General features: G+C 40.4%; 1 protein-coding gene and 2 long non-coding RNA genes across 32 annotated transcripts in view; 1 reads left to right on the top strand and 2 right to left on the bottom strand.

Annotated features, from left to right (window-relative positions):
* Window positions 1–571: 571 nt before the first annotated feature.
* Window positions 572–8,834, bottom strand: LOC135088952 (uncharacterized). Of its 10 annotated transcripts, none has more exons than XR_010261270.1 (8): window positions 8,541–8,813; window positions 5,863–5,948; window positions 4,664–4,787; window positions 3,844–4,085; window positions 2,412–2,517; window positions 1,997–2,183; window positions 1,484–1,643; window positions 572–927 (listed from the first exon to the last, which is right to left on the bottom strand). It is a non-coding gene; the product is annotated as an uncharacterized LOC135088952 (long non-coding RNA). The 10 variants fall into 10 exon arrangements; XR_010261261.1 differs by having other exon boundaries at window positions 1,997–2,171; XR_010261263.1 differs by having other exon boundaries at window positions 1,997–2,171; window positions 8,446–8,805.
* LOC135088961 (uncharacterized) lies at window positions 8,691–12,028 on the top strand. The gene is made up of 6 exons (XR_010261333.1): window positions 8,691–8,828; window positions 9,518–9,706; window positions 9,785–9,946; window positions 10,093–10,297; window positions 10,641–10,816; window positions 11,587–12,028. It is a non-coding gene; the product is annotated as an uncharacterized LOC135088961 (long non-coding RNA).
* A 548-nt stretch (window positions 12,029–12,576) lies between these two features.
* Window positions 12,577–23,631, bottom strand: part of LOC135088949 (uncharacterized) — a 27,787-nt gene continuing 16,732 nt past the window's right edge. For 10 of the 21 annotated variants that reach the window (XR_010261232.1, XR_010261220.1, XR_010261236.1 and 7 more), the window contains one exon: window positions 22,869–23,089. Coding sequence is in view for 6 of the 21 variants with exons in the window: in XM_063984037.1 (XP_063840107.1) it covers window positions 22,883–23,089 (207 nt within the window). In the remaining 15 variants the exon portion in view is untranslated. Of the gene's footprint in view, window positions 12,843–13,404; window positions 13,565–13,942; window positions 14,049–15,316; window positions 15,491–16,302; window positions 16,512–16,910; window positions 17,035–17,691; window positions 18,079–19,163; window positions 19,210–20,597; window positions 20,932–22,714; window positions 22,805–22,868; window positions 23,090–23,631 lie in introns of those variants that run through there. The other 11 variants (XR_010261242.1, XR_010261238.1, XR_010261245.1 and 8 more) reach the window with 11 other exon arrangements.

The following is a 23,631-nucleotide window of genomic DNA, read 5'->3' as shown; positions in this document are numbered from 1 at the left end:
CACAAGATACTCAACCAGTGCATGAATGTTCAAGCGGTACCATTTGCTCCCTTCTGCACAGCTTGCAGCAACACTTCTGGCGCTGCATAGTGAACAGTGAAGCACGGTGTCTTCGTGCTGCCATCCTTTTCCTTGTCAGGCATCAAATGTGCAAACCCAAAATCCACAATCTTAATAACTGAATCTTCAGAAGAATCCTTGAACAAGAGATTCCGTGAAAAGATGTTTAGACACTAAAAATAATGTAAAAATGCCTATAAACAACTGTCCCTGCATTAAAAACCTTTCATCATAAAATTACACACAAGATACTCAACCAGTGCATGAATGTTCAAGTGGTACCATTTGCTCCCTTCTGCACAGCTTGCAGCAACACTTCTGGCGCTGCATAGTGAACAGTGAAGCACGGTGTCTTCGTGCTGCCATCCTTTTCCTTGTCAGGCATCAAATGTGCAAACCCAAAATCCACAATCTTAATAACTGAATCTTCAGAAGAATCCTTGAACAAGAGATTCCGTGAAAAGATGTTTAGATTAGAATGGCCTCGGAGAAGGATAATATCTGAATGGAATAAATTCATACTTTTTATTATAAAGGCCATACAAATGATGGAGATCAATAATATTCCATGCAATAAATTCTTTAAAATAAGCAGATGGAAAATCAATGCAAAAAAACTTCCTTTTTTTACCTTTCCTTTCTTTTCTTTTCTGTCTATCCTCAACACCAACCCTTTTCACCCCTGTCTGGCTTTAGGTCTCCGTGAACACTGATGCTTTTCCTGTGCACGTAGTGAACTGCTGACACCAGGTTCCTCACGACGACCGAAGCCCGAGGCGAGCCTCTGTGAACCTCTCGTGTTTCCTGATCCTCTGAGGCAGCCAGCTCTCCACCTCCAAGGAGCTGCATCACAATGTAGGTGTGTGCCTGTGAAACCAACATGAATTAGATACAGGCATACAATGATTAAATGCAAGGAAAAGAAAATAATATGATCTTAAACTAATTGTTACTTAAACTGTTACTGATAAATCCTGTTGTTTTATATTGTAATTCTACACAGTAAAAATATAGATTTGAAAATATACTTTGTAAAACTCAGTAACTTCCACTACAGCCCATTAAACTAGAACCATGAAAACATCCTTGAAAACCCCAGTAACTTGCACTACAGCCTGTTAGACTAGAACCATGAAAACACCCTTGAAAATCCTAGTAACTTCCACTACACCCTGTTAAACAAAAACCATGAAAACACCCTTGAAAACCCCAGTAACTTCCACTACACCCTGTTAAACAAGAACCATGAAAAACACCCTTGAAAACCTCAGTAACTTCCACTACACCCTGTTAAACTCGAACCATGAAAACACCCTTGAAAACACACACACAGGCAACCCTTTCCCGGCCACACACACACACAAACCCTCTCCAACACACACACACACACACACACACACACAAACCCCAGAACACACCATACCTAATTGGCAGTTGCTTTTTCAGTTCCAGTCTTAACACTTCGCATAAACCCTCTCTGTGTAACTGCCATGACCAGGCCCAGGAAGGAAAACTTGCGGTCCTGCGCCAACGAGTCGTAACTATGCTTGTGGTGGGTCGCGAAGATCAGCGTTAACTCCAGGCTGGAATACAGGAACAGGTAGAGGAAGTAAACTCGGCTAAATTGTATTAATTTCATGCGTTCTACAGAGAGAGAGAAAGACAGATGTTTATGAATGAAGGGAGAGGAGGAGGAGGAGGAACGGGAGGTAGTGTGTGTGTGTGTGTGTGTGTGTGTGTGTATGAATGAAGGGAGAGGAGGAGGAGGAGGAACAGGAGGTGGTAATAATAATAATAATAATAATAATAATAAACGGTTTATTATTTAGGCAGTTGACAAACTGAAAATGTACATAGGGGATGGGGAAAAACTTAACATTAATCCTAAAGGTAAGTCTAATCTAGGAGGGAAATAATATTGATTGATGGCTCGCACCATGGTGGGAATCGCACTGAGTCTGTACCGGTCCGTGCGCGGCGCCTTCAGGGGCGTTATTCTGTTGTGGTGTCTGGTGGCACGGACCGGGCGAGGCGCATCGGGCGGCAGCATGTTTCTGAGACGCGGATGATGCAGTAGTCCCCTTCCAAACTTCTCCAGAGCCTCTCGGTGCCTGGTGGATATTCTGGACAGACTCAGGGTGTGTGTGTGTGTGTGTGTGTGTGTGTGTGTGTGTGTGTGTGTGTGTGTGTGTGTGTGTGTGTTTGTGTTTCAGGAGTAAACATAAGGGAATATTTGCTAGTACACACACACACACACACACACACACACACACACACACACACACACACACACAATACTACAAACACGAACAAACACACAATACTGAACATACAAACACACACACACACACCTTCTCTGCCCAGGCCCTTGACACAGCTGACGGAGAACAGAGCCCTAGGATTGATCACCTCCCAAGCCTCGGTCAAACTGGCACCGATGTCCCTCCTCCTTCTGCCCTGCAGTGGAAGAACAAGACACAAATCTGACTCACACACGACGAGACAACAGCGAACGTAAACAAACAGTGTTGCCAACTCAGGGAAAGGGAGTTTTACTGTACAAGGGATAAAATACAAGTGAATCACCATGGAAACACCCTTTGAAAACCCACAGTAACTTCCACTACAGCCTTGATAACACTACTTACCCTAGATCACCCCCAAACACCCCTATATAACCCTGAAACACCACCAAGACACCATTAAACACCCCAAAACAAACTATTTACCTCAAAACACTTGCAAAACACTCCCAAAACAAAATTAAACACCCCAAAACACACTATTTACCTCAAAACACTTGCAAAACACTCTCAAAACACCATTAAACACCCCAAAACACACTATTTACCTCAAAAACTTGCAAAACACTCCAAAAACACCATTAAACATCCAAAAACAGACAATTTACCTCAAAACACTTGAAAAAACACCCCCAAAACACCTCCAAAACCCCAATAATACCCAAAAAAAGACAATTTACCTCAAAACACTTGAAAAAACACCTCCAAAACCCCAATAATACCCAAAAAAGACAATTTACCTCAAAACACTTGCAAAATCACCCCCAAAACATCTCCAAAACCCAAAAAATACCCAAAAAAGACAATTTACCTCAAAACACATGCAAAAACACCCCCAAAACACCTCCAAAACCCCAATAATACCCAAAAAACAGACAAAAACAGACAAATATACCCAAAAACAGACAATTTACCTCAAAACACTTGAAAAAACACCCCAAAACACCTCCAAAACACCCCAAAATATCTCAAAACATTCCTAAACACACAAACAGGAGTGTAATGAATTAATAAGTGAAAGAAAGCAAGAGAATGTAAACAAACAGATGATAATGAAAAGAAAAGTGATTTAAATGAGATTGTTAAGATGTTTTGATGGTTTATGGTAAGGAAAATGAGAGAAAGGGTTTGTAATGAATAGAAAGGGTTTGTAATGATGACAGAAAGGAAGGAATAAGAGGAAAAAGTAAAGAAATGAGGAAAGGAAAGAGAAAATGATGCTTTACTCACAATGCACCTCTCTTTAACAACATTCAGAGACACAAGGAAATACAAACAAATTACAAAATAAGCAAAGAAAGAAAAAATGAAAGGAAAAAAAAAATAAGCAAAAATTATACAAAAACAAAAAAAATATACATAATAAAAAAAATAAATGAGACACACACACACACACACACACACACACACACACACACACACACACACACACACACACACACACACACACACACACACAAACACACACACACACACACACCTCAGGCAGCGATTCCTGGAAGAAGACAGCAAAGAATATTATGTTAGCCACAGTGAGAGTGCGTGCGTAGACAGCCGAGGCCGCGAATAAGTCACACAGGAGAGCTGAGAGGAATACAAGCCGCTGGTGTTGTGCTTGGAGTAACAGTCGAGGAGAGCAGAAGACACGGGCAGCACCACCTTCAAGCCTAGCAGGTCCAGGATCAGACTGCCGAATAACACCTTGCTTGTCCGTGCGTTCCTCTGTGGGTGTTAGGTTAGGTTAGGTTACGTTAGGTTAAGTGAGGTTAGGTTATGTTAGGTTAAGTGAGGTTAGGTTAAGTGAGGTTAGGTTAGGTTAAGTTACGTTAGGTTAGGTTAAGTGAGGTTAAGTGAGGTTACGTTAAGTTAAGTTAGGTTAGGTTAGGTTAAAATAGGTTAGGTTAAAAGAGGTTAGGTTAAGTTAGGTTAGGTTAGGTTAAGTTAAGTTAGGTTAAGTTATGTTAGGTTAAAAGAGGTTAGGCTAAGTTATGTTACGTTAAGTTAGCTTATGTTAGGTTAGGTTAGGTTAAGTGAGGTCTTTTTTATCTTTTATTTTTTCTCAGTATTTTTTTCTTATTGTACTTAGTTCCCTTTGACCAGTGTCCCTCCTATATATACAAAAAATAAAACAAAATAAATAAATAAATAAATAAAGTAAAACAAGAACATTTTTACGACTTTAAATCATTTTCCCGACACACTTGTGCATGGAGGCAGTGTTGCACGAGTGTTGAGTGACAAATATTGCATCTCAGCTTAGCAACACACACCAACACACACCAACACAACACCCTGCTCACCTTCTCCTTGATGTCCGCAGCCTGTACTGCCCCTCTGTCCCTGCCGTCCACCTCACCACCACTGCCGCCGCCACCGCCATCGCTGCCGCCAACTTGCTTGCCGGATCAGAGGGTTGCCGTTGCTCTGAAAGTTACATTAGGTTTGGTTAAGTGGGGCCGTGGGAAGAGGATGTAGGTTAGGTTAGGTTTGGTTAGGCTAGGTTATGTTAGGTTTGGATAGGTTTCTTTAGGTTAGGTTAGGTTAGGTTAGGTTAGGTTAGGTAAGGCTTGGCTAGGTTAGGCTTGCTTAGGTAAGGTTTGGCTAGGTTAGGTTAGGTTAGGTTAGGTAAGGCTTGGCTAGGTTAGGCTTGCTTAGGTAAGGTTTGGCTAGGTTAGGTTAGGTTAGGTAAGGCTTGGCTAGGTTAGGCTTGCTTAGGTAAGGTTTGGCTAGGTTAGAATTGCTTAGGTTAGGTTAGGTAAAGTTTGGTTAGGCCAGCTTGGGATTAAGACACGAGATAGCCAGTCTTTGGGAGGAGGAAGCACCAGACACAAGTTAGGGTAGGCTTCTTTGGGTTAGGCTTGGTTTGATTAGGGTCAGCTGAGGAGTGTGAAGCTCCACCACGTTAGGTTAAATTTGAGGTAATATTTTAGTCATTTTCTCTCTCACCACCAAAATTTTCCCACTGTGTAAACTTTGTTAATATTTTTTATCTGAAGGCTACAAAACACATCACTCGCTTTCCATCCCAGACCCCTAAACACCACCCCTTTCTTCCTTCCTTAGCATCAGCCAGCCAGCCTCTTTGGACTTAAATGAAGGAAACTTTTAAACACGTAGATATAATATAACATTTTCTTCTTCACACACACACACACACACACACACACACACTGCTTCCGTGACGTGGGAGAGTGAGGAAGAGCGAGAAAGAGTTTTATCACCAGCTAGAAGGAAATTACCGCTTTGTTTACATCTGACAAGAGAAAACGCGGCTGTCACTTCTGTCAACGGGTAACTAATACAAAGCTGAGAGAGAGAGAGAGAGAGAGAGAGAGAGAGAGAGAGAGAGAGAGAGAGAGAGAGAGAGAGAGAGAGAGAGAGAGAGAGAGAGAGAGAGAGAGAGAGAGAGAGAGAGAGATTGTCATATAACCATTTTATACTCAAGATAATAAAAGACAGCAAGCGTTTAATTATTAATTTTCCAACTTTCTTCGCTTGCCTAAACTTTCTTCCACACTGCTGGTGGTGATGGTGGTGGTGGTGGTGGTCTTCCTGCTTCCCTATTTCGTCCCTCTACATTTGTATCTTAAAAGAAAAAAAGATCGTATTACTGAATCAACACCAATGAACACTTAACCTTACCTAACCTAAAGTGTACCTCTGTTTTTACCCTCTACCCATCACTACAACCTCCAGTACCTTCCCCTGCTAGGACTCCAACACCACAACACCTCGTACAGACCCAGACATCCCACACACGTGCATCTAGAAGCTTCATACATCACAACACACGCTATAACACCCCTGACACGCTTCTACTATCACAGTCCCCCCTTAAACACTCCAGAACCTTTTATTTTACCTCCAGCACACCACTTCTACCCTCAAAGACCCAGTACTTATCTGCAACATGCCTATAACATAGCCAAAACACCTCAAAAGCAACTCCAACCACACTAAAACACCTTAAAACACCTTAAACACTCTTAAACGCACAAAAAACACCCTAAACACATCGAAAGTGCACCAAAATATCCCCAAACACACTTAAAATACTCCAAAACTCACCCAAATGGACTTAAAACGCATCCAAAACACACCGTACCTACCCAAAAAACACTCAAACTCATCCACAACATCCCAAAACACACTTAAAACATCGCAAAACACTGAAAACGGCCCAAAACACACTTAAAACACCCCAAAACACCCAGACTGACATAAAATACCCACAAACGCACCCAAAATTCCCCGGTATCCACACAAAACACACCTAAACTCGTCCATAACATCCTAAAATACACTTGAAACATCACAAAACATTGAAAACAGTCCAAAACACACTTAAAGCACTCCTAAACAAGCCTAAGACACCCCAAAACACACCAGGAACGCTAAATATTGACTCAAACATCACCAAATCCCTAAAACACACACTTCAACACCCTTTCAACACCTCCAGACACACTGCAACACTCCCTAAACACCTCCAGACACACTCCAACACCTCTTAAACACACCAAATACACTGGAAGCACTGTCAGGGAAGACAAATACTACCAAGACAGACAGGGCAGCAGGGAAAATTAAGCTAAATATTGTTTTCTTAGCATTTTTCTGTTTTACCACCTCCTCTATTCCTTCTCCCTTCATCTTCCTCCTCTATTTCTCTTATTTTCTTACTCATTCTAGTCTTATCTACACGTCTGAGTCTAGAAAGACATGGAAACACCAGGAAAACACTGCAAAATACGATAAATATTACCGAGGAGACAGCGGAGCCGATCAAGGTCCCTGGTCCATGATGGCGGCCGTGACGTCACGGCAATTTTACGTACCGTAACGGATTTCATTTCGAAATTGACCCCTCGAAAAAATGGAGCTAGGCTGGAATGCCTTATATATTCTGACTTGATAAATACTTAAACAAATATCCACAATATTAAAACAGCTCTAGCCTGAGTAGTATTTAAAAAATATCCAAATTAAATATGGAAAAAGTGTTGAAATATTCGGCACAATTTAAATCATTGAAAAGTCCACAACATTTGAATTTTTAGGAACGTAAAAAATTTTAAAAAATCTGAACTATCATCTTACACCATCAAAAGTGACCTGGAACAAGAAGTAAACAAATAAAACCGAAATTGTGTAAAAACCAAGTGTTGAACCTAAATACGATTAAAAACCACTGAAAAGTCCACCTATTTTGACTCAACAACAAGATAAAACACTTTAAAACATACAAACAATTTTTTCAAGCAATGAAAAGTTAGTTACAAGCTCAAATAGAGAGACAATAACACAAAAAGTGTTGTAATAACAACTTTTAACAGGACCATAAACCATTTTTAAAGTCCACTTATTTCTCTCAACAGGAACCAAAAAACATTTTAAAAATCATAAGCAATTTTTAGAAATACAAAAGACGTAGTTAGAACGTGAAATAAAAAATCAAGTTTGTCAAAATACTGCTAAAAAAACACCCCGCATTTTCGGCAAGCAACACAAAATTGAACACAACTCAACACAAGCCACGAAAATACTTCTAAAGCAAATAATTATTTTTATAAACCATAAAAAACATGCTATACCAGCAGAATAAAGAAGTTAAGAAAAAAATAAAAAAATATTGGAACCCACAGGTTGAAGCAGGTTGGCAGAGGTAGCCAGGCATCATGGCGGCCCTTGTCAGTGGAGAGAACGGCCGCTATTTTGCCTGTTATTCTTCCATCGTAACTAAATGAGGCAATGGCAGATATATCTAGCTAGCGGATATGAAAGCCTAGTTATGTGGCTCCACTTAGTGACGTGTTAGGCTTACAATAAGTGAGAAATGAAGCAGATATTGGCGGACAAATGGGGAAGGCTGCCTCCACCTCGGCTGATAACATTAGTTAAGTGTATTTTTTTGACGTCTTTATAATTCCTGTCATGGTTAATTAGTAAGAGTTTTGTGGTGGAGGCTTGGAGCGCTTGTGGCACCGTGGAATGCTGAGTCACATCAATATATTCTTAACGAGGTGCAAAAACATGAAATACGAGGCTTAACAATAAATAAACAGTAAGATTAACCACTGACCTGACAGCCCTGTGTTGTTGTGGGTGACACGTACCGCCTATTACATCAGACTGTGCAAATTACCTGGCTGGACAAGTGGTGGGCGAGTTTCTTACCAATATTAGCCTTGGTGGCCCTGTAGGCACCTCCCGGCAGGCACCAAGCTTGAACCAGCACATCCAGGAAGCCACGCCCCTGTCACTGTCTTGTTCTGCGAAAATACATTAAATAACGCAGCAGTTTATGGCACCCTTGGAACAGAGTGCCTTGCTGTTGACGTCCGGTGCTGTGTCGTCCCACATTAAATAAAGCAGCAGTTTATGGCACCCTTTGAACACAATGCCTTTCCGTCTGGCGTGTCTGGCGTCTGGTACTGTGTCATCCCTCCCAGCCTGCTCCGCACAGTACGCACCCAAACACTTTTAGCTTTCAATAACAAGCACCAACTTCTTTTATATTGTACTAAACTAATAGAAAATTAAATATAAAGAATTATAAGCGTGTAAAAATAAATCTCAGGCCATTATAACTGTAATTGTCAAAGTATCTAGACGTTACTGATTGAAGCGCTAAATTCAAACTGGTCCTGGCGGGGCTTACGCTGCAATGTCTCGTCCCTTGTGTGGCGTAATGTGAAATCATTGAAAAACTTGTGTGAATTGAAGGCTTGGCTTAATACTGTGTTATATCTCAGCTTATCATTATTAAGTATTTACCATTTGACGTTAAAAAACAACAATACTTCACAGAGATATCCAAGTATAACAGAGGCTTCCATACTGTAGCTAATGATCAACAGAGAATTACCAGCCTTTCTCTGTGTGTCAAGGAGAGCCCTTAGGGAAACGTTCGTGTGCGTGTGTGTGTGTGTGTGTGTGTGGTATGGAAAGATATAATTGCTTAAGTACAGCCTCTCTCTCTCTCTCTCTCTCTCTCTCTCTCTCTCTCTCTCTCTCTCTCTCTCTCTCTCTCTCTCTCTCTCTCTCTCTCTCTACGTATTTTGCCTGTCTGCCCTCGTGTGTGTGTGTGTGTGTGTGTGTGTGTGTGTGTGTATCTCATTTATTTATTTAAGTTATTTTTCTTCTTCACGCAGATAGTAATTGACGAACACAACACACCACGTGGAGAGAAGCAAGGTGTGGAGTACCCAAGCCTCTCACAGTCCATGCTAGTAGACTCACCCTGCATGTGGAGATCTCCCAAAATGCACGGAGGTTATTCCAGAGCTGCAGGACAGAGTACTTGAGGCCATTGGTGAACAGAAAGCTGAGGTTGAACAAAGGTAGAGTAAAGATTACACTGACATTTGGGACATTGACATTGTTTGTTACCAGTATTATATTGATTCCTTTTATTTCAGCCAAGAATTGATAGCTGCCCAAGGTGTAAGCAAGATTCACAATGATGAGGTCATTGTGACGTGTGCAATGTGTCCACTGGTCTTGGCCTTCCTGACCAAGGCAGCCACACAAAGGAAATTCCACGTTATTGTTGCCGAACGTGCCCCTAAATATGATGCAAGGTGTTTTATGCGTCTCTTTCACGTCATCGTGTCTGATGTGCACAATACATAACACAGGGACTGCCACATGTAGGGGTGATGGCTTCTTGCAGCTTCCTTTATTTTATTATGTTCTTATGTTCTCAATACATCTTTTACTTGTGCAGGGTCACCCAGTGGCAAAAGCTTTATGTACTGCTGGAATTGAGACAACATTAATTCAAGACTCTGCAGTGTTCCCCATCATGTCACGTGTCAACAAGGTCATCAAAGGTCATCGTTGGCACCGAGACGGTGGTGACCAACGGAGGCATTGAGACCTTTGTTGGTGCAGCCTCTCTTGCCTCACCACCAAAGTTTTATTCTGTTTCAGTAAGTTTTATTTGTTAGTCATTATCCTGATACCTCTTTCAGTGGGGCAGTATTTGAAACATATTTACTGTTGCAAATTGAACAGGGAAGGTATCACAAAAGTACATACCATTTTATTCTCACAGAAATTCTTGATTCCAGTTTTTGATACATTCCTTTTCCACATGTTTATTTCGTGTAGGTGGATATACATTCCTCGTGTTGAGTGTTGGATGGTCCTTTCTCAAACCTCAACCTGTTGTCTCATGTGGAGCTAGATACTATCAGATCAGTACCTATATAATATTGAAAATCATGGCATGAATTGTGCATTTTGCTTATTGTCACAAATCTTCATTTTCAGCTGTATGTGTGCACTCCCACATACAAATTTAGCTTGATGGGCTGTGAAGAAATAAGCCACCAAACCACCACTTCTATTATCCCAGAGGGAACAAAGTTTTGGCCGTCTGTAAATACTGCGCTGACTCAGCTAGATTACGTTCCTCCAGAAAATGTCACCAGTTTGATAACTAACAAGTGAGTTTGTGTTGTTCATATGACTGTGTGGTCCTTTCAAGGTGTGATGTTGGGGGTTCATTTAATTTTTTCATTTGCTTTCCTTGTTGGGCCTGGGCTGACCTCAGGAGACATCAGTATTTGTCAGCTTTATGCACAAACTGTTATTTAGCACTGTACTTCATCTCCCAGTAAAACTTCTGATCCTAAATGCATCAAATGAAAGGCCTTTATGTTTTACTTATGAGTGAGATAAACAACTTACTCAATTTATTATACAGTAAAATCCCTCTCATCCGGCATTCCAGTATCCGGCAGCTTCAAGTATCCGGCACATTTTTCCCCGAGCCTTAAAATCAATAAAAAATCAATGTGTACTCAGAAAATCAATTAAAATTCCCACGCGAGGCATACCTCGTCCCCTTGCCACCACAGCGCACTGCTTCGCGCCACCCGCAGCCCACTGCACTGTGTTTACTCAGTGACTCAGTCCCGCGTGTGCACTGTTTATCGCCTGACGCCTTCATCACGCCTAAAGTTGTAGAAAAAAGGAAGTGTGTTGTGCTTACACTTAAGCAGCTGATCAGATCAGCTGATCATTGTTGTGGTAAGATGCGTGAGTGTAGGGTGGTCATTGTGGACATAATTTCACTTCTATTCAAGTATCCGGCACGTCGGCGGTCCCGTTGATGCCGGATAAGAGGGATTTTACTGTACCCTGTTTATCTTGCACATCTACTCACTTAGCTTTAAATAATGGCTGCTGACCATTTAAATCTCTTTTATTTCAGTCGAGGTACTGCACCATCCTACGTGTACCGGCAGCTTAGCAAACTGTACCGTCCCACTTCTTGTGATCTCTAAGGTAACAGCTTTAATCCTTGCAAATCAGGAATAAGAGAAAAGAGACACACCTGCCATTTGTACTGTTATGCTGTAGTGTTCTGTCATTTTTTTCCTCTTTTATCCTAGAACCATTTTTGGTCATTCATGTTTCTAAAAATTATTATACAAAAATGTTGAGCTTAATATGTTTGGTGTAGTTTTTTGTAACATGTGTTATTGTTAATGTGTGTGGTTCCCCTCAGGAAGAATGTTGCAGTATTACCAGTAATGTTACAGCCAATGGAAGTGTCTGTATTGTGCTTTGGTGGGAGGTTAATTTGATGTATTTTTAGAGTTGTGCAGGATATTATAGCAAGCCCTCAAAATAAAGAAAATAACTATAGAAAACACTCCTTGTATTGAAAACACCACTGCAGAGAAATCTCTAATGAAACAGGAAACCCTACATTCAGTACTGTGTGGTTGTTGCAGTAACACTGAGCTAAATGCCTTTTGGATGGTTGTACACTAAAAATAATGTAAAAATGCCTATAAACAACTGTCCCTGCATTAAAAACCTTTCATCATAAAATTACACACAAGATACTCAACCAGTGCATGAATGTTCAAGCGGTACCATTTGCTCCCTTCTGCACAGCTTGCAGCAACACTTCTGGCGCTGCATAGTGAACAGTGAAGCACGGTGTCTTCGTGCTGCCATCCTTTTCCTTGTCAGGCATCAAATGTGCAAACCCAAAATCCACAATCTTAATAACTGAATCTTCAGAAGAATCCTTGAACAAGAGATTCCGTGAAAAGATGTTTAGATTAGAATGGCCTCGGAGAAGGATAATATCTGAATGGAATAAATTCATACTTTTTATTATAAAGGCCATACAAATGATGGAGATCAATAATATTCCATGCAATAAATTCTTTAAAATAAGCAGATGGAAAATCAATGCAAAAAAACTTCCTTTTTTTACCTTTCCTTTCTTTTCTTTTCTGTCTATCCTCAACACCAACCCTTTTCACCCCTGTCTGGCTTTAGGTCTCCGTGAACACTGATGCTTTTCCTGTGCACGTAGTGAACTGCTGACACCAGGTTCCTCACGACGACCGAAGCCCGAGGCGAGCCTCTGTGAACCTCTCGTGTTTCCTGATCCTCTGAGGCAGCCAGCTCTCCACCTCCAAGGAGCTGCATCACAATGTAGGTGTGTGCCTGTGAAACCAACATGAATTAGATACAGGCATACAATGATTAAATGCAAGGAAAAGAAAATAATATGATCTTAAACTAATTGTTACTTAAACTGTTACTGATAAATCCTGTTGTTTTATATTGTAATTCTACACAGTAAAAATATAGATTTGAAAATATACTTTGTAAACCTCAGTAACTTCCACTACAGCCCATTAAACTAGAACCATGAAAACATCCTTGAAAACCCCAGTAACTTGCACTACAGCCTGTTAGACTAGAACCATGAAAACACCCTTGAAAACCCTAGTAACTTCCACTACACCCTGTTAAACAAAAACCATGAAAACACCCTTGAAAACCCCAGTAACTTCCACTACACCCTGTTAAACAAGAACCATGAAAAACACCCTTGAAAACCTCAGTAACTTCCACTACACCCTGTTAAACTCGAACCATGAAAACACCCTTGAAAACACACACACACAGGCAACCCTTTCCCGGCCACACACACACACAAACCCTCTCCAACACACACACACACACACACACACACACACACACACCCCAGAACACACCATACCTAATTGGCAGTTGCTTTTTCAGTTCCAGTCTTAACACTTCGCATAAACCCTCTCTGTGTAATTGCCATGACCAGGCCCAGGAAGGAAAACTTGCGGTCCTGCGCCAACGAGTCATAACTATGCTTGTGGTGGGTCGCGAAGATCAGCGTTAACTCCAGGCTGGAATACAGGAACAGGTAGAGGAAGTAAACTCGGCTAAGTTGTATTAATTTCATGCGTTCTACAGAGAGAGAGAGAAAGACAGATGTTTATGAATGAAGGGAGAGGAGGAGGAGGAGGAACGGGAGGTAGTGTGTGTGTGTGTGTGTGTGTGTGTGTGTGTGTGTGTGTGTGTGTGTGTGTGTGTGTGTGTGTGTGTGTGTGTGTGTGTGTGTGTGTGTGTGTGTGTGTGTTTCAGGAGTAAACATAAGGGAATATTTGCTAGTACACACACACACACACACACACACACACACACACACACACACACACACACACACAATACTACAAACACGAACAAACACACAATACTGAACATACAAACACACACACACACACCTTCTCTGCCCAGGCCCTTGACACAGCTGACGGAGAACAGAGCCCTAGGATTGATCACCTCCCAAGCCTCGGTCAAACTGGCACCGATGTCCCTCCTCCTTCTGCCCTGCGGTGGAAGAACAAGACACAAATCTGACTCACACACGACGAGACAACAGCGAACGTAAACAAACAGTGTTGCCAACTCAGGGAAAGGGAGTTTTACTGTACAAGGGATAAAATACAAGTGAATCACCATGGAAACACCCTTTGAAAACCCACAGTAACTTCCACTACAGCCTTGATAACACTACTTACCCTAGATCACCCCCAAACACCCCTATATAACCCTGAAACACCACCAAGACACCATTAAACACCCCAAAACAAACTATTTACCTCAAAACACTTGCAAAACACTCCCAAAACAAAATTAAACACCCCAAAACACACTATTTACCTCAAAACACTTGCAAAACACTCTCAAAACACCATTAAACACCCCAAAACACACTATTTACCTCAAAAACTTGCAAAACACTCCCAAAACACCATTAAACACCCAAAAACAGACAATTTACCTCAAAACACTTGAAAAAACACCCCCAAAACACCTCCAAAACCCCAATAATACCCAAAAAAAGACAATTTACCTCAAAACACTTGAAAAAACACCTCCAAAACCCCAATAATACCCAAAAAAGACAATTTACCTCAAAACACTTGCAAAAACACCCCCAAAACATCTCCAAAACCCAAAAAATACCCAAAAAAGACAATTTACCTCAAAACACTTGCAAAAACACCCCCAAAACACCTCCAAAACCCCAATAATACCCAAAAAACAGACAAAAACAGACAAATATACCCAAAAACAGACAATTTACCTCAAAACACTTGAAAAAACACCCCAAAACACCTCCAAAACACCCCAAAATATCTCAAAACATTCCTAAACACACAAACAGGAGTGTAATGAATTAATAAGTGAAAGAAAGCAAGAGAATGTAAACAAACAGATGATAATGAAAAGAAAAGTGATTTAAATGAGATTGTTAAGATGTTTTGATGGTTTATGGTAAGGAAAATGAGAGAAAGGGTTTGTAATGAATAGAAAGGATGACAGAAAGGAAGGAATAAGAGGGAAAAGTAAAGAAATGAGGAAAGAGAAAATGATGCTTTACTCACAATGCACCTCTCTTTAACAACATTCAGAGACACAAGGAAATACAAACAAATTACAAAATAAGCAAAGAAAGAAAAAATGAAAGGAAAAAAAAAAAATAAGCAAAAATTATACAAAAACAAAAAAAAATATACATAATAAAAAAAATAAATGAGAGACACACACACACACACACACACACACACACACACACACACACACACACACACCTCAGGCAGCGATTCCTGGAAGAAGACAGCAAAGAATATTATGTTAGCCACAGTGAGAGTGCGTGCGTAGACAGCCGAGGCCGCGAACCACCCAGTACTTCCCCAGCGGGAAAACGCAGCCCCCACAGTGTGCCCGACGGTGAAGCCTATGCTGAATGTCACACCAATCAGTGCCTGTGGGTTGAGGGGAGGTTAGGAGAGGGTAGGCTGGTTAGGTTAGGTTAGGACACACCGACAACACACCACAATATAAATAAGAAATAAAATAATGCATAAGAAAATAAAAAGTTAAAAAAAAGTAAACTAACAATATATTTTAAACTACCACAACACCTTTAAACACCCTCAAAATACTCCAAAACACCCAGAAACACTCCAAAAACACACCAAAACACTCTCAAAATAACCCAAAACACACCAAAACATCCCAAAATACCCCAAAACACTCCAAAAACACACCAAAACACCTTCAAAATACCCCAAAACACCCCAAAACACTACAAACACATCCCAAAACACTCCAAAAACACACCAAAATACTCCAAAAATAATCCTAAACATCTCAAAACACATCAAAACATTCCAAAAACATCCCAAAACACTTTAAAACACACCAAAAATCCCAAAACACCTCCACAACACCACAAAACACTTCAAAACACCCCTTAACCACCCCAGAACACATCAAAACACTTCACAACACACCAAAAACACCCCAAAACACTCCAAAAACACCCCAAAACACCCCAAAAACACCTGAAGACTCCCTCAGAACACTGAAATAGAATAAAACACAAAATAACAATAATAAAGAAAACAAGCTGCAATATTGAACAGCAGGAACACAAACAAAAACACACACCCTGTAAACAAACAAACAAACAAAAAATAAATAAATAGATAATAGGATAAAAAAATTGAAAAAATAATAATAAAAACAAGCTAAAAATATTTAAACCAATACAAAACACAACACACCCACATACCACCAAAACAAGACAGAGTGGAACCTCGCAGGAACGCTGATGATATGCTGGTAATAAGTAACACAGGAGAGCAGAGAGGAATACAAGCCGCTGGAGTCGTGCTTGGAGTAACAGACGAGGAGAGCAGAAGACAGAGGCACCACCACTGTGAAGCCGAGCAGGTCCAGGATCAGACTGCTGAATACCACCTTGCTTGTCCGCGCGTTCCTCTGTGGGTGTTAGGTTAGGTTAGGTTATGTTAGGTTAGGTTAGGTTAAGTTAGGTTAGGTTAAGTTAGGTTAGGTTAGGTTAGGTTAGGTTAAGTTAGCATATGTTAGGTTAGGTTAAGTGAGGTCTTTTTTATCTTTTATTTTTTTCTCAGTATATTTTTCTTATTGTATTTAGTTGCCTTTGACCAGTGTCCCTCCTATATATACAAAAAATAAAACAAAATAAATAAATAAATAAAGTAAAACAACATTTTTTACGACTTTAAATCACTTTCCCGACACACTTGTGCATGGAGGCAGTGTTGCATGAGCCTTGAGTGACAAATATTGCAGCGTGTTGACAACCAAACACTTTACATCTCAGCTTAGCAACACACACCAACACAACACCCTGCTCACCTTCTCTTTGATGTCCGCAGCCTGTACTGCCCCTCTGTCCCTGCCGTCCACCTCACCACCGCTGCCGCTGCCACCGCCATCGCTGCCGCCAACCTGCTTGCCGGATCGGAGTGTTGCCATTGCTCTGAAAGTTACGTTAGGTTAGGTTAAATGGGGCTGTGGGAAGAGGATGTAGGTTAGATTAGGTTTGGTTAGGCTAGGTTAGGTTAGGTTTGGCTATGCTTCGTTAAGTTAGGTGAGGTTAGGTGAGGCTATGTTAGGTTTGGCTAGGCTTCTTTAGGTGAGGTTAGGTTAGGTTAGGTAAGGTTTGGCTAGGTTAGCCTTGCTTAAGTAAGGTTTGGCTAGGTTAGATAAAGTTTGGTTAGGCTAGCTTGGGATTAAGACACGAGATAGCCAGTCTTGGGGAGGAGGAAGCACCAGACAGACAGACAGGCTTCTTTGGGTTAGGCTTGGTTTGGTTAGGAGCAGCTGAGGAGTGTGAAGCTCCACCACGTTAGGTTAAATTTGAGGTAATATTTTAGTCATATTCTCCCTCACCACCAAAATTTTCCCACTGTAAAAACTTTAATATTTTTTTTCTGAAGGCTACAAAACAAATCACTCGTTTTCTCATCCCAGACCCCTAAACACCAACCCTTTCTTCCTTCACACACACACACACACACACTTTCCCTCACAGCACAAAGGAACATAGACGAGCAATTAAATCCACAACAGCAGCAGCATCAGCCAGCCAGCCAGCCTCTTTTGACTTAAATATAGGAAACTTTTAAACACGTAGATATAACATTTTCTTCTTTACACACACACACACACAGCATTATATATATCCTCTCACTTCCTCCTCGTGTGCTTTATATCACTACTTCCGTGACGTGGGGAGAGTGAGGGAGAGCGAGAGGAAGTTTTATCACCAGCTGGAAGGAATCTACCGCTTTGTTTACATCTGAGAAGAGAAAACGCGGGTGTCACTTCTGTCAACGGGGTTACTAATCCAAAGCTGAGAGAGAGAGAGAGAGAGAGAGAGAGAGAGAGAGAGAGAGAGAGAGAGAGAGAGAGAGAGAGAGAGAGAGAGAGAGAGAGAGAGAGAGAGAGAGAGAGAGAGAGAGAGAGAGAGATTGTCATATAACCATTTTATACTCAAGATAATAAAAGACAGCAAGCGTTTAATTATTCACTTTTCAACTTTCCCCGCTTGTCTCTAACCTTTTTTCCACTGTGCTGGTGGTGGTGGTGGTGGTGGTGGTCACACACTTGCATCTAGTAGTTTCATATATCACAACATACGCTATAACACCCCTGACACGCTTCTACTATCAGAGCCCCTCTCAAAAACACTCCAGAATCTTTTATTTTACCTCAAGCACACCACTTCTACCCTCAAAGACCCCATTCTTACCTGCAACATGCCTATAACATAACCAAAACACCTCAAAAGCAAGTCCAATCACACTAAAACACCTTAAAACACCTTAAACATACCCAGAACATTCCTAAACGCACAAAAAACATCCTAAACACATCGAAAAAGCACCAAAATATCCCCAAACACACTTAAAATACTCCAAAACTCACCCAAATTGACTTAAAACGCATCCAAAACACACCGTACCAACCCAAAACACACTCAAACTCATCCATAACATCCCAAAACACACTTAAAACATCCCAAAACGCTGAAAACGGCCCAAAACACACTTAAAACACCCCAAAACACACCCAGACTGACCTAAAATACCCAAAAATACCCACAAACGCAGACACAACTCACCCGTATCCACACAAAACACACCCAAACTCATCCATAACATCCCAAAATACACTTGAAACATCTCAAAACATTGAAAACAGTCCAAAGCACACTTAAAGCACTCTTAAACAAGCCTAAGACACCCCAAAACACACCAGGAACGCTAAATATTGACTCAAACATCACCAAATCCCTAAAACACACACTCCAACACCCCCTAAACACCTCCAGACACACTCCAACACCCCCTAAACACGCCAAATACACTGAAAGCACTGTCAAGGAAGACAAATACTACAAAGACAGACAGGGCAGCAGGGAAAATTAACCTAAATATTGTTTTCTTAGCATTTTTCTGTTTTACCACCTCCTCTATTCCTTCTCCCTTCATCTTCCTCCTCTATTTCTCTTATTTTCTTACTCATTCTACTCTTATCTACACGTCTGAGTCTAGAAAGACGTGGAAACACCAGGAAAACACTGCAAAATACGATAAATATTACCGAGGAGACAGCGGAGCCGATCAAGGTCCCGGGTCCATGATGGCGGCCGTGACGTCACGGCAATTTTACGTACCGTAACGGATTTCATTTCGAAATTGACCCCTCGAAAAAATGGAGCTAGGCTGGAATGCCTTATATATTCTGACTTGACAAATACTTAAACTAATATTCACAATATTAAAACAGCTCCAGCCTGAGTAGTATTTAAAAAATATCCAAATGAAATATGGAAAAAGTGTTGAAATATTCGGCCCCATTTAAATCATTGAAAAGTCCCCCACATTTGAATTTTCAGGAACGTAAAAATTTTTAAAAAATCTGAACTATCATCTTACACCATCAAAAGTTACCTGGAACAAGAAGTAAACAAATAAAACCGAAATTGTGTAAAAAACAAGTGTTGGAACCTAAATACGATTAAAAACCACTGAAAATTCCACCCATTTTCACTCAACAACAAGATAAAACACTTTAAAACATACGAACTATTTTTTCAAGCAATGAAAAGTTAGTTACAAGCTGAAATAGAGAGACAATAACATAAAAAGTGTAGTAATAACAACTTTTAACAGGACTATAAACCATTTTTAAAGTCCACTTATTTCTCTCAACAGGAACGAAAAAACATTTTTAAAATCATAAGCAATTTTTAGAAACACAAAAGACGTAATTAGAGCGTGAAATAAAAAAACAAGTTTGTCAAAATACTGCCAAAAAAACTCCCCACATTTTCATAAAGCAACACAAAATTGAACACAACTCAACACAAGCAACGAAAACACTTCTAAAGCAAATAATTATTTTTATAAACCATAAAAACATGCTATACGAGCAGAATAAAGAAGTTAAGAAAAATACCAAAAAAATTTTGAAACCCACAGGATGAATCAGGTTGGCAGAGGTAGCCAGGCATCATGGCGGCCCTTGACAGTGGAGAGAACGGCCGCTATTTTGCCTGTTATTTTTCCATCGTAACTAAATGAGGCAATGGCGGATATATCTAGCTAGCGGATATGAAAGCCTAGTCATGGGGCTCCACTTAGTGACGTGTTAGGCTTACAATAAGTGAGAAATGAAGCAGATATTGGCGGACAAATGGGGAAGGCTGCCTCCACCTCAGCTGATAACATTAGTAAAGTTTATTTTTTTTACGTCTTTATAATTCCTGTCATGGTTAATTAGTAAGAGTTTTGTGGTGGAGGCTTGGAGCGCTTGTGGCACCGTGGAATGCTGAGTCACATCAATATATTCCTAACGAGGTGCAAAAACATGAAATACGAGGCTTAACAATTAATAAACAGTAAGGTTAACCACTGACCTGACAGCCCTGTGTTGTTGTTGTGGGTGACATGTAACAACACTATCATAGTTACCGCCTATTACATCAGACTGTGCAAATTACCTGGCTGGACAAGTGGTGGGCAGGTTTCTTACCAATATTAGCCTTGGTGGCACTGCAGGCACCTCCCGGCAGGCACCAAGCTTGCACCAGCACACGCAGGCAGCCACCACGGCCCCTGTCACTGTCTTGTTCTGCGAAAATACGTTAAATAAAGCAGCAGTTTATGGCACCCTTTAAACATAGTGCCTTGTGTCTGACGTCTGGTACTGTGTCGTCCCTCCCAGCCTGCTCCGCACAATACGCAAGCAAAACTATCCACAAGACACTTTTACCTTTCAATAACAAGCACCAACTTCTTTTATATTATACTAAACTAATAGAAAATTAAATGTAAAAAATTATAAGCGCGTAAAAATAAATCTCAGGCCATTATAACTGTAATTGTCAAAGTATCTAGACATTACTGATTGAAGCGCCAAATTCAAACTGGTCCTGGCGGGCCTTGCACTGCAATGTCTCGTCCCTTGTGTGGCGTAATGTGAAATAATTGAAAAGCTTGTGTGAATTGAAGGCTTGGCTTAATACTGTGTTATATTTCAGCTTATCACTATTAAGTATTTACCATTTGACGTTAAAAAAACAACAATACTTCACAGAGATATCGAAGTATAACAGAGGCTCCCATACTGTAGCTAATGAACAACAGAGAATTACCAGCCTTTCTCTGTGTGTCAAGGAGAGCCCACCTGCATGGAATGAATATATGTTTTTAATTAGTCTTTTGTGATTAATCTTTTTAATATATCTGCGCCAATGTAAACTAGTATGTGCTTAGAAGGCTTACCAATGTGTGGGTGTTGGTGGGTTTGGTGCTACTCAAAGGGAACACGTGCTGGAGATGTCTGTGAAGCAGTGATGTACAAATAACTGAGCGTATTTCAATTCACATAAGTAACCCATAAAAATAAAAAACTGACCTCCGTTTTCTCTCAAGAACGTAAACATTTAGGCGTATTTCAATTCACATAAGTATCCCATAAAAATAAGAAAAACTGACCTCCGTTTTCTTTCACGAACGTAAACATTTAGGCGTATTTCAATTCACATAAGTTTCCCATAAAAAATAAAAAAAAAACTGACCTCCTTTTATTGTTGTTGTTATCATCATTATTCTTGCTTTTTTATTTATTTTTCATTATCTTCCTTGTTTCCTCATCTCTCTCTCTCTCTCTCTTGAAAGATTCCGCCCTAGAGATATAGAACACACACACAGTGATGTAACGCCCTTAGGGAAACGTTCGTGTGCGTGTGTGTGTGTGTGTGTGGTATGGAAAGATATAATTGCTTAGGTACAGCCTCTCTCTCTCTCTCTCTCTCTCTCCCACTTCTTGTGATCTCTAAGGTAACAGCTTTAATCCTTGCAAATAAGGAATAAGAGAAAAGAGACACACCTGCCATTTGTACTGTTATGCTGTAGTGTTCTGTCATTTTTTTCCTCTTTTATCCTAGAACCATTTTTGGTCATTCATGTTTCTAAAAATTATTATACAAAAATGTTGAGCTTAATATGTTTGGTGTAGTTTTTTGTAACATGTGTTATTGTTAATGTGTGTGGTTCCCCTCAGGAAGAATGTTGCAGTATTAGCAGTAATGTTACAGCCAATGGAAGTGTCTGTATTGTGCTTTGGTGGGAGGTTAATTTGATGTATTTTTAGAGTTGTACAGGATATTATAGCAAGCCCTCAAAATAAAGAAAATAACTATAGAAAACACTCCTTGTATTGAAAACACCACTGCAGAGAAATCTCTAATGAAACAGGAAACCCTACATTCAGTACTGTGTGGTTGTTGCAGTAACACTGAGCTAAATGCCTTTTGGATGGTTGTACACTAAAAATAATGTAAAAATGCCTATAAACAACTGTCCCTGCATTAAAAACCTTTCATCATAAAATTACACACAAGATACTCAACCAGTGCATGAATGTTCAAGCGGTACCATTTGCTCCCTTCTGCACAGCTTGCAGCAACACTTCTGGCGCTGCATAGTGAACAGTGAAGCACGGTGTCTTCGTGCTGCCATCCTTTTCCTTGTCAGGCATCAAATGTGCAAACCCAAAATCCACAATCTTAATAACTGAATCTTCAGAAGAATCCTTGAACAAGAGATTCCGTGAAAAGATGTTTAGATTAGAATGGCCTCGGAGAAGGATAATATCTGAATGGAATAAATTCATACTTTTTATTATAAAGGCCATACAAATGATGGAGATCAATAATATTCCATGCAATAAATTCTTTAAAATAAGCAGATGGAAAATCAATGCAAAAAAACTTCCTTTTTTTACCTTTCCTTTCTTTTCTTTTCTGTCTATCCTCAACACCAACCCTTTTCACCCCTGTCTGGCTTTAGGTCTCCGTGAACACTGATGCTTTTCCTGTGCACGTAGTGAACTGCTGACACCAGGTTCCTCACGACGACCGAAGCCCGAGGCGAGCCTCTGTGAACCTCTCGTGTTTCCTGATCCTCTGAGGCAGCCAGCTCTCCACCTCCAAGGAGCTGCATCACAATGTAGGTGTGTGCCTGTGAAACCAACATGAATTAGATACAGGCATACAATGATTAAATGCAAGGAAAAGAAAATAATATGATCTTAAACTAATTGTTACTTAAACTGTTACTGATAAATCCTGTTGTTTTATATTGTAATTCTACACAGTAAAAATATAGATTTGAAAATATACTTTGTAAACCTCAGTAACTTCCACTACAGCCCGTTAAACTAGAACCATGAATACATCCTTGAAAACCCCAGTAACTTGCACTACAGCCTGTTAGACTAGAACCATGAAAACACCCTTGAAAACCCTAGTAACTTCCACTACACCCTGTTAAACAAAAACCATGAAAACACCCTTGAAAACCCCAGTAACTTCCACTACACCCTGTTAAACAAGAACCATGAAAAACACCCTTGAAAACCTCAGTAACTTCCACTACACCCTGTTAAACTCGAACCATGAAAACACCCTTGAAAACACACACACACAGGCAACCCTTTCCCGGCCACACACACACACAAACCCTCTCCAACACACACACACACACACACACACACACCCCAG

The sequence above is a fragment of the Scylla paramamosain genome, chromosome 32, assembly GCF_035594125.1.
Source record: "Scylla paramamosain isolate STU-SP2022 chromosome 32, ASM3559412v1, whole genome shotgun sequence".
In the NCBI taxonomy this organism is placed as follows: domain Eukaryota; kingdom Metazoa; phylum Arthropoda; class Malacostraca; order Decapoda; family Portunidae; genus Scylla; species Scylla paramamosain.
The sequence above is the reverse complement of the archived record's forward strand: the minus strand, read 5'-3'. Positions and strand labels throughout refer to the sequence as shown.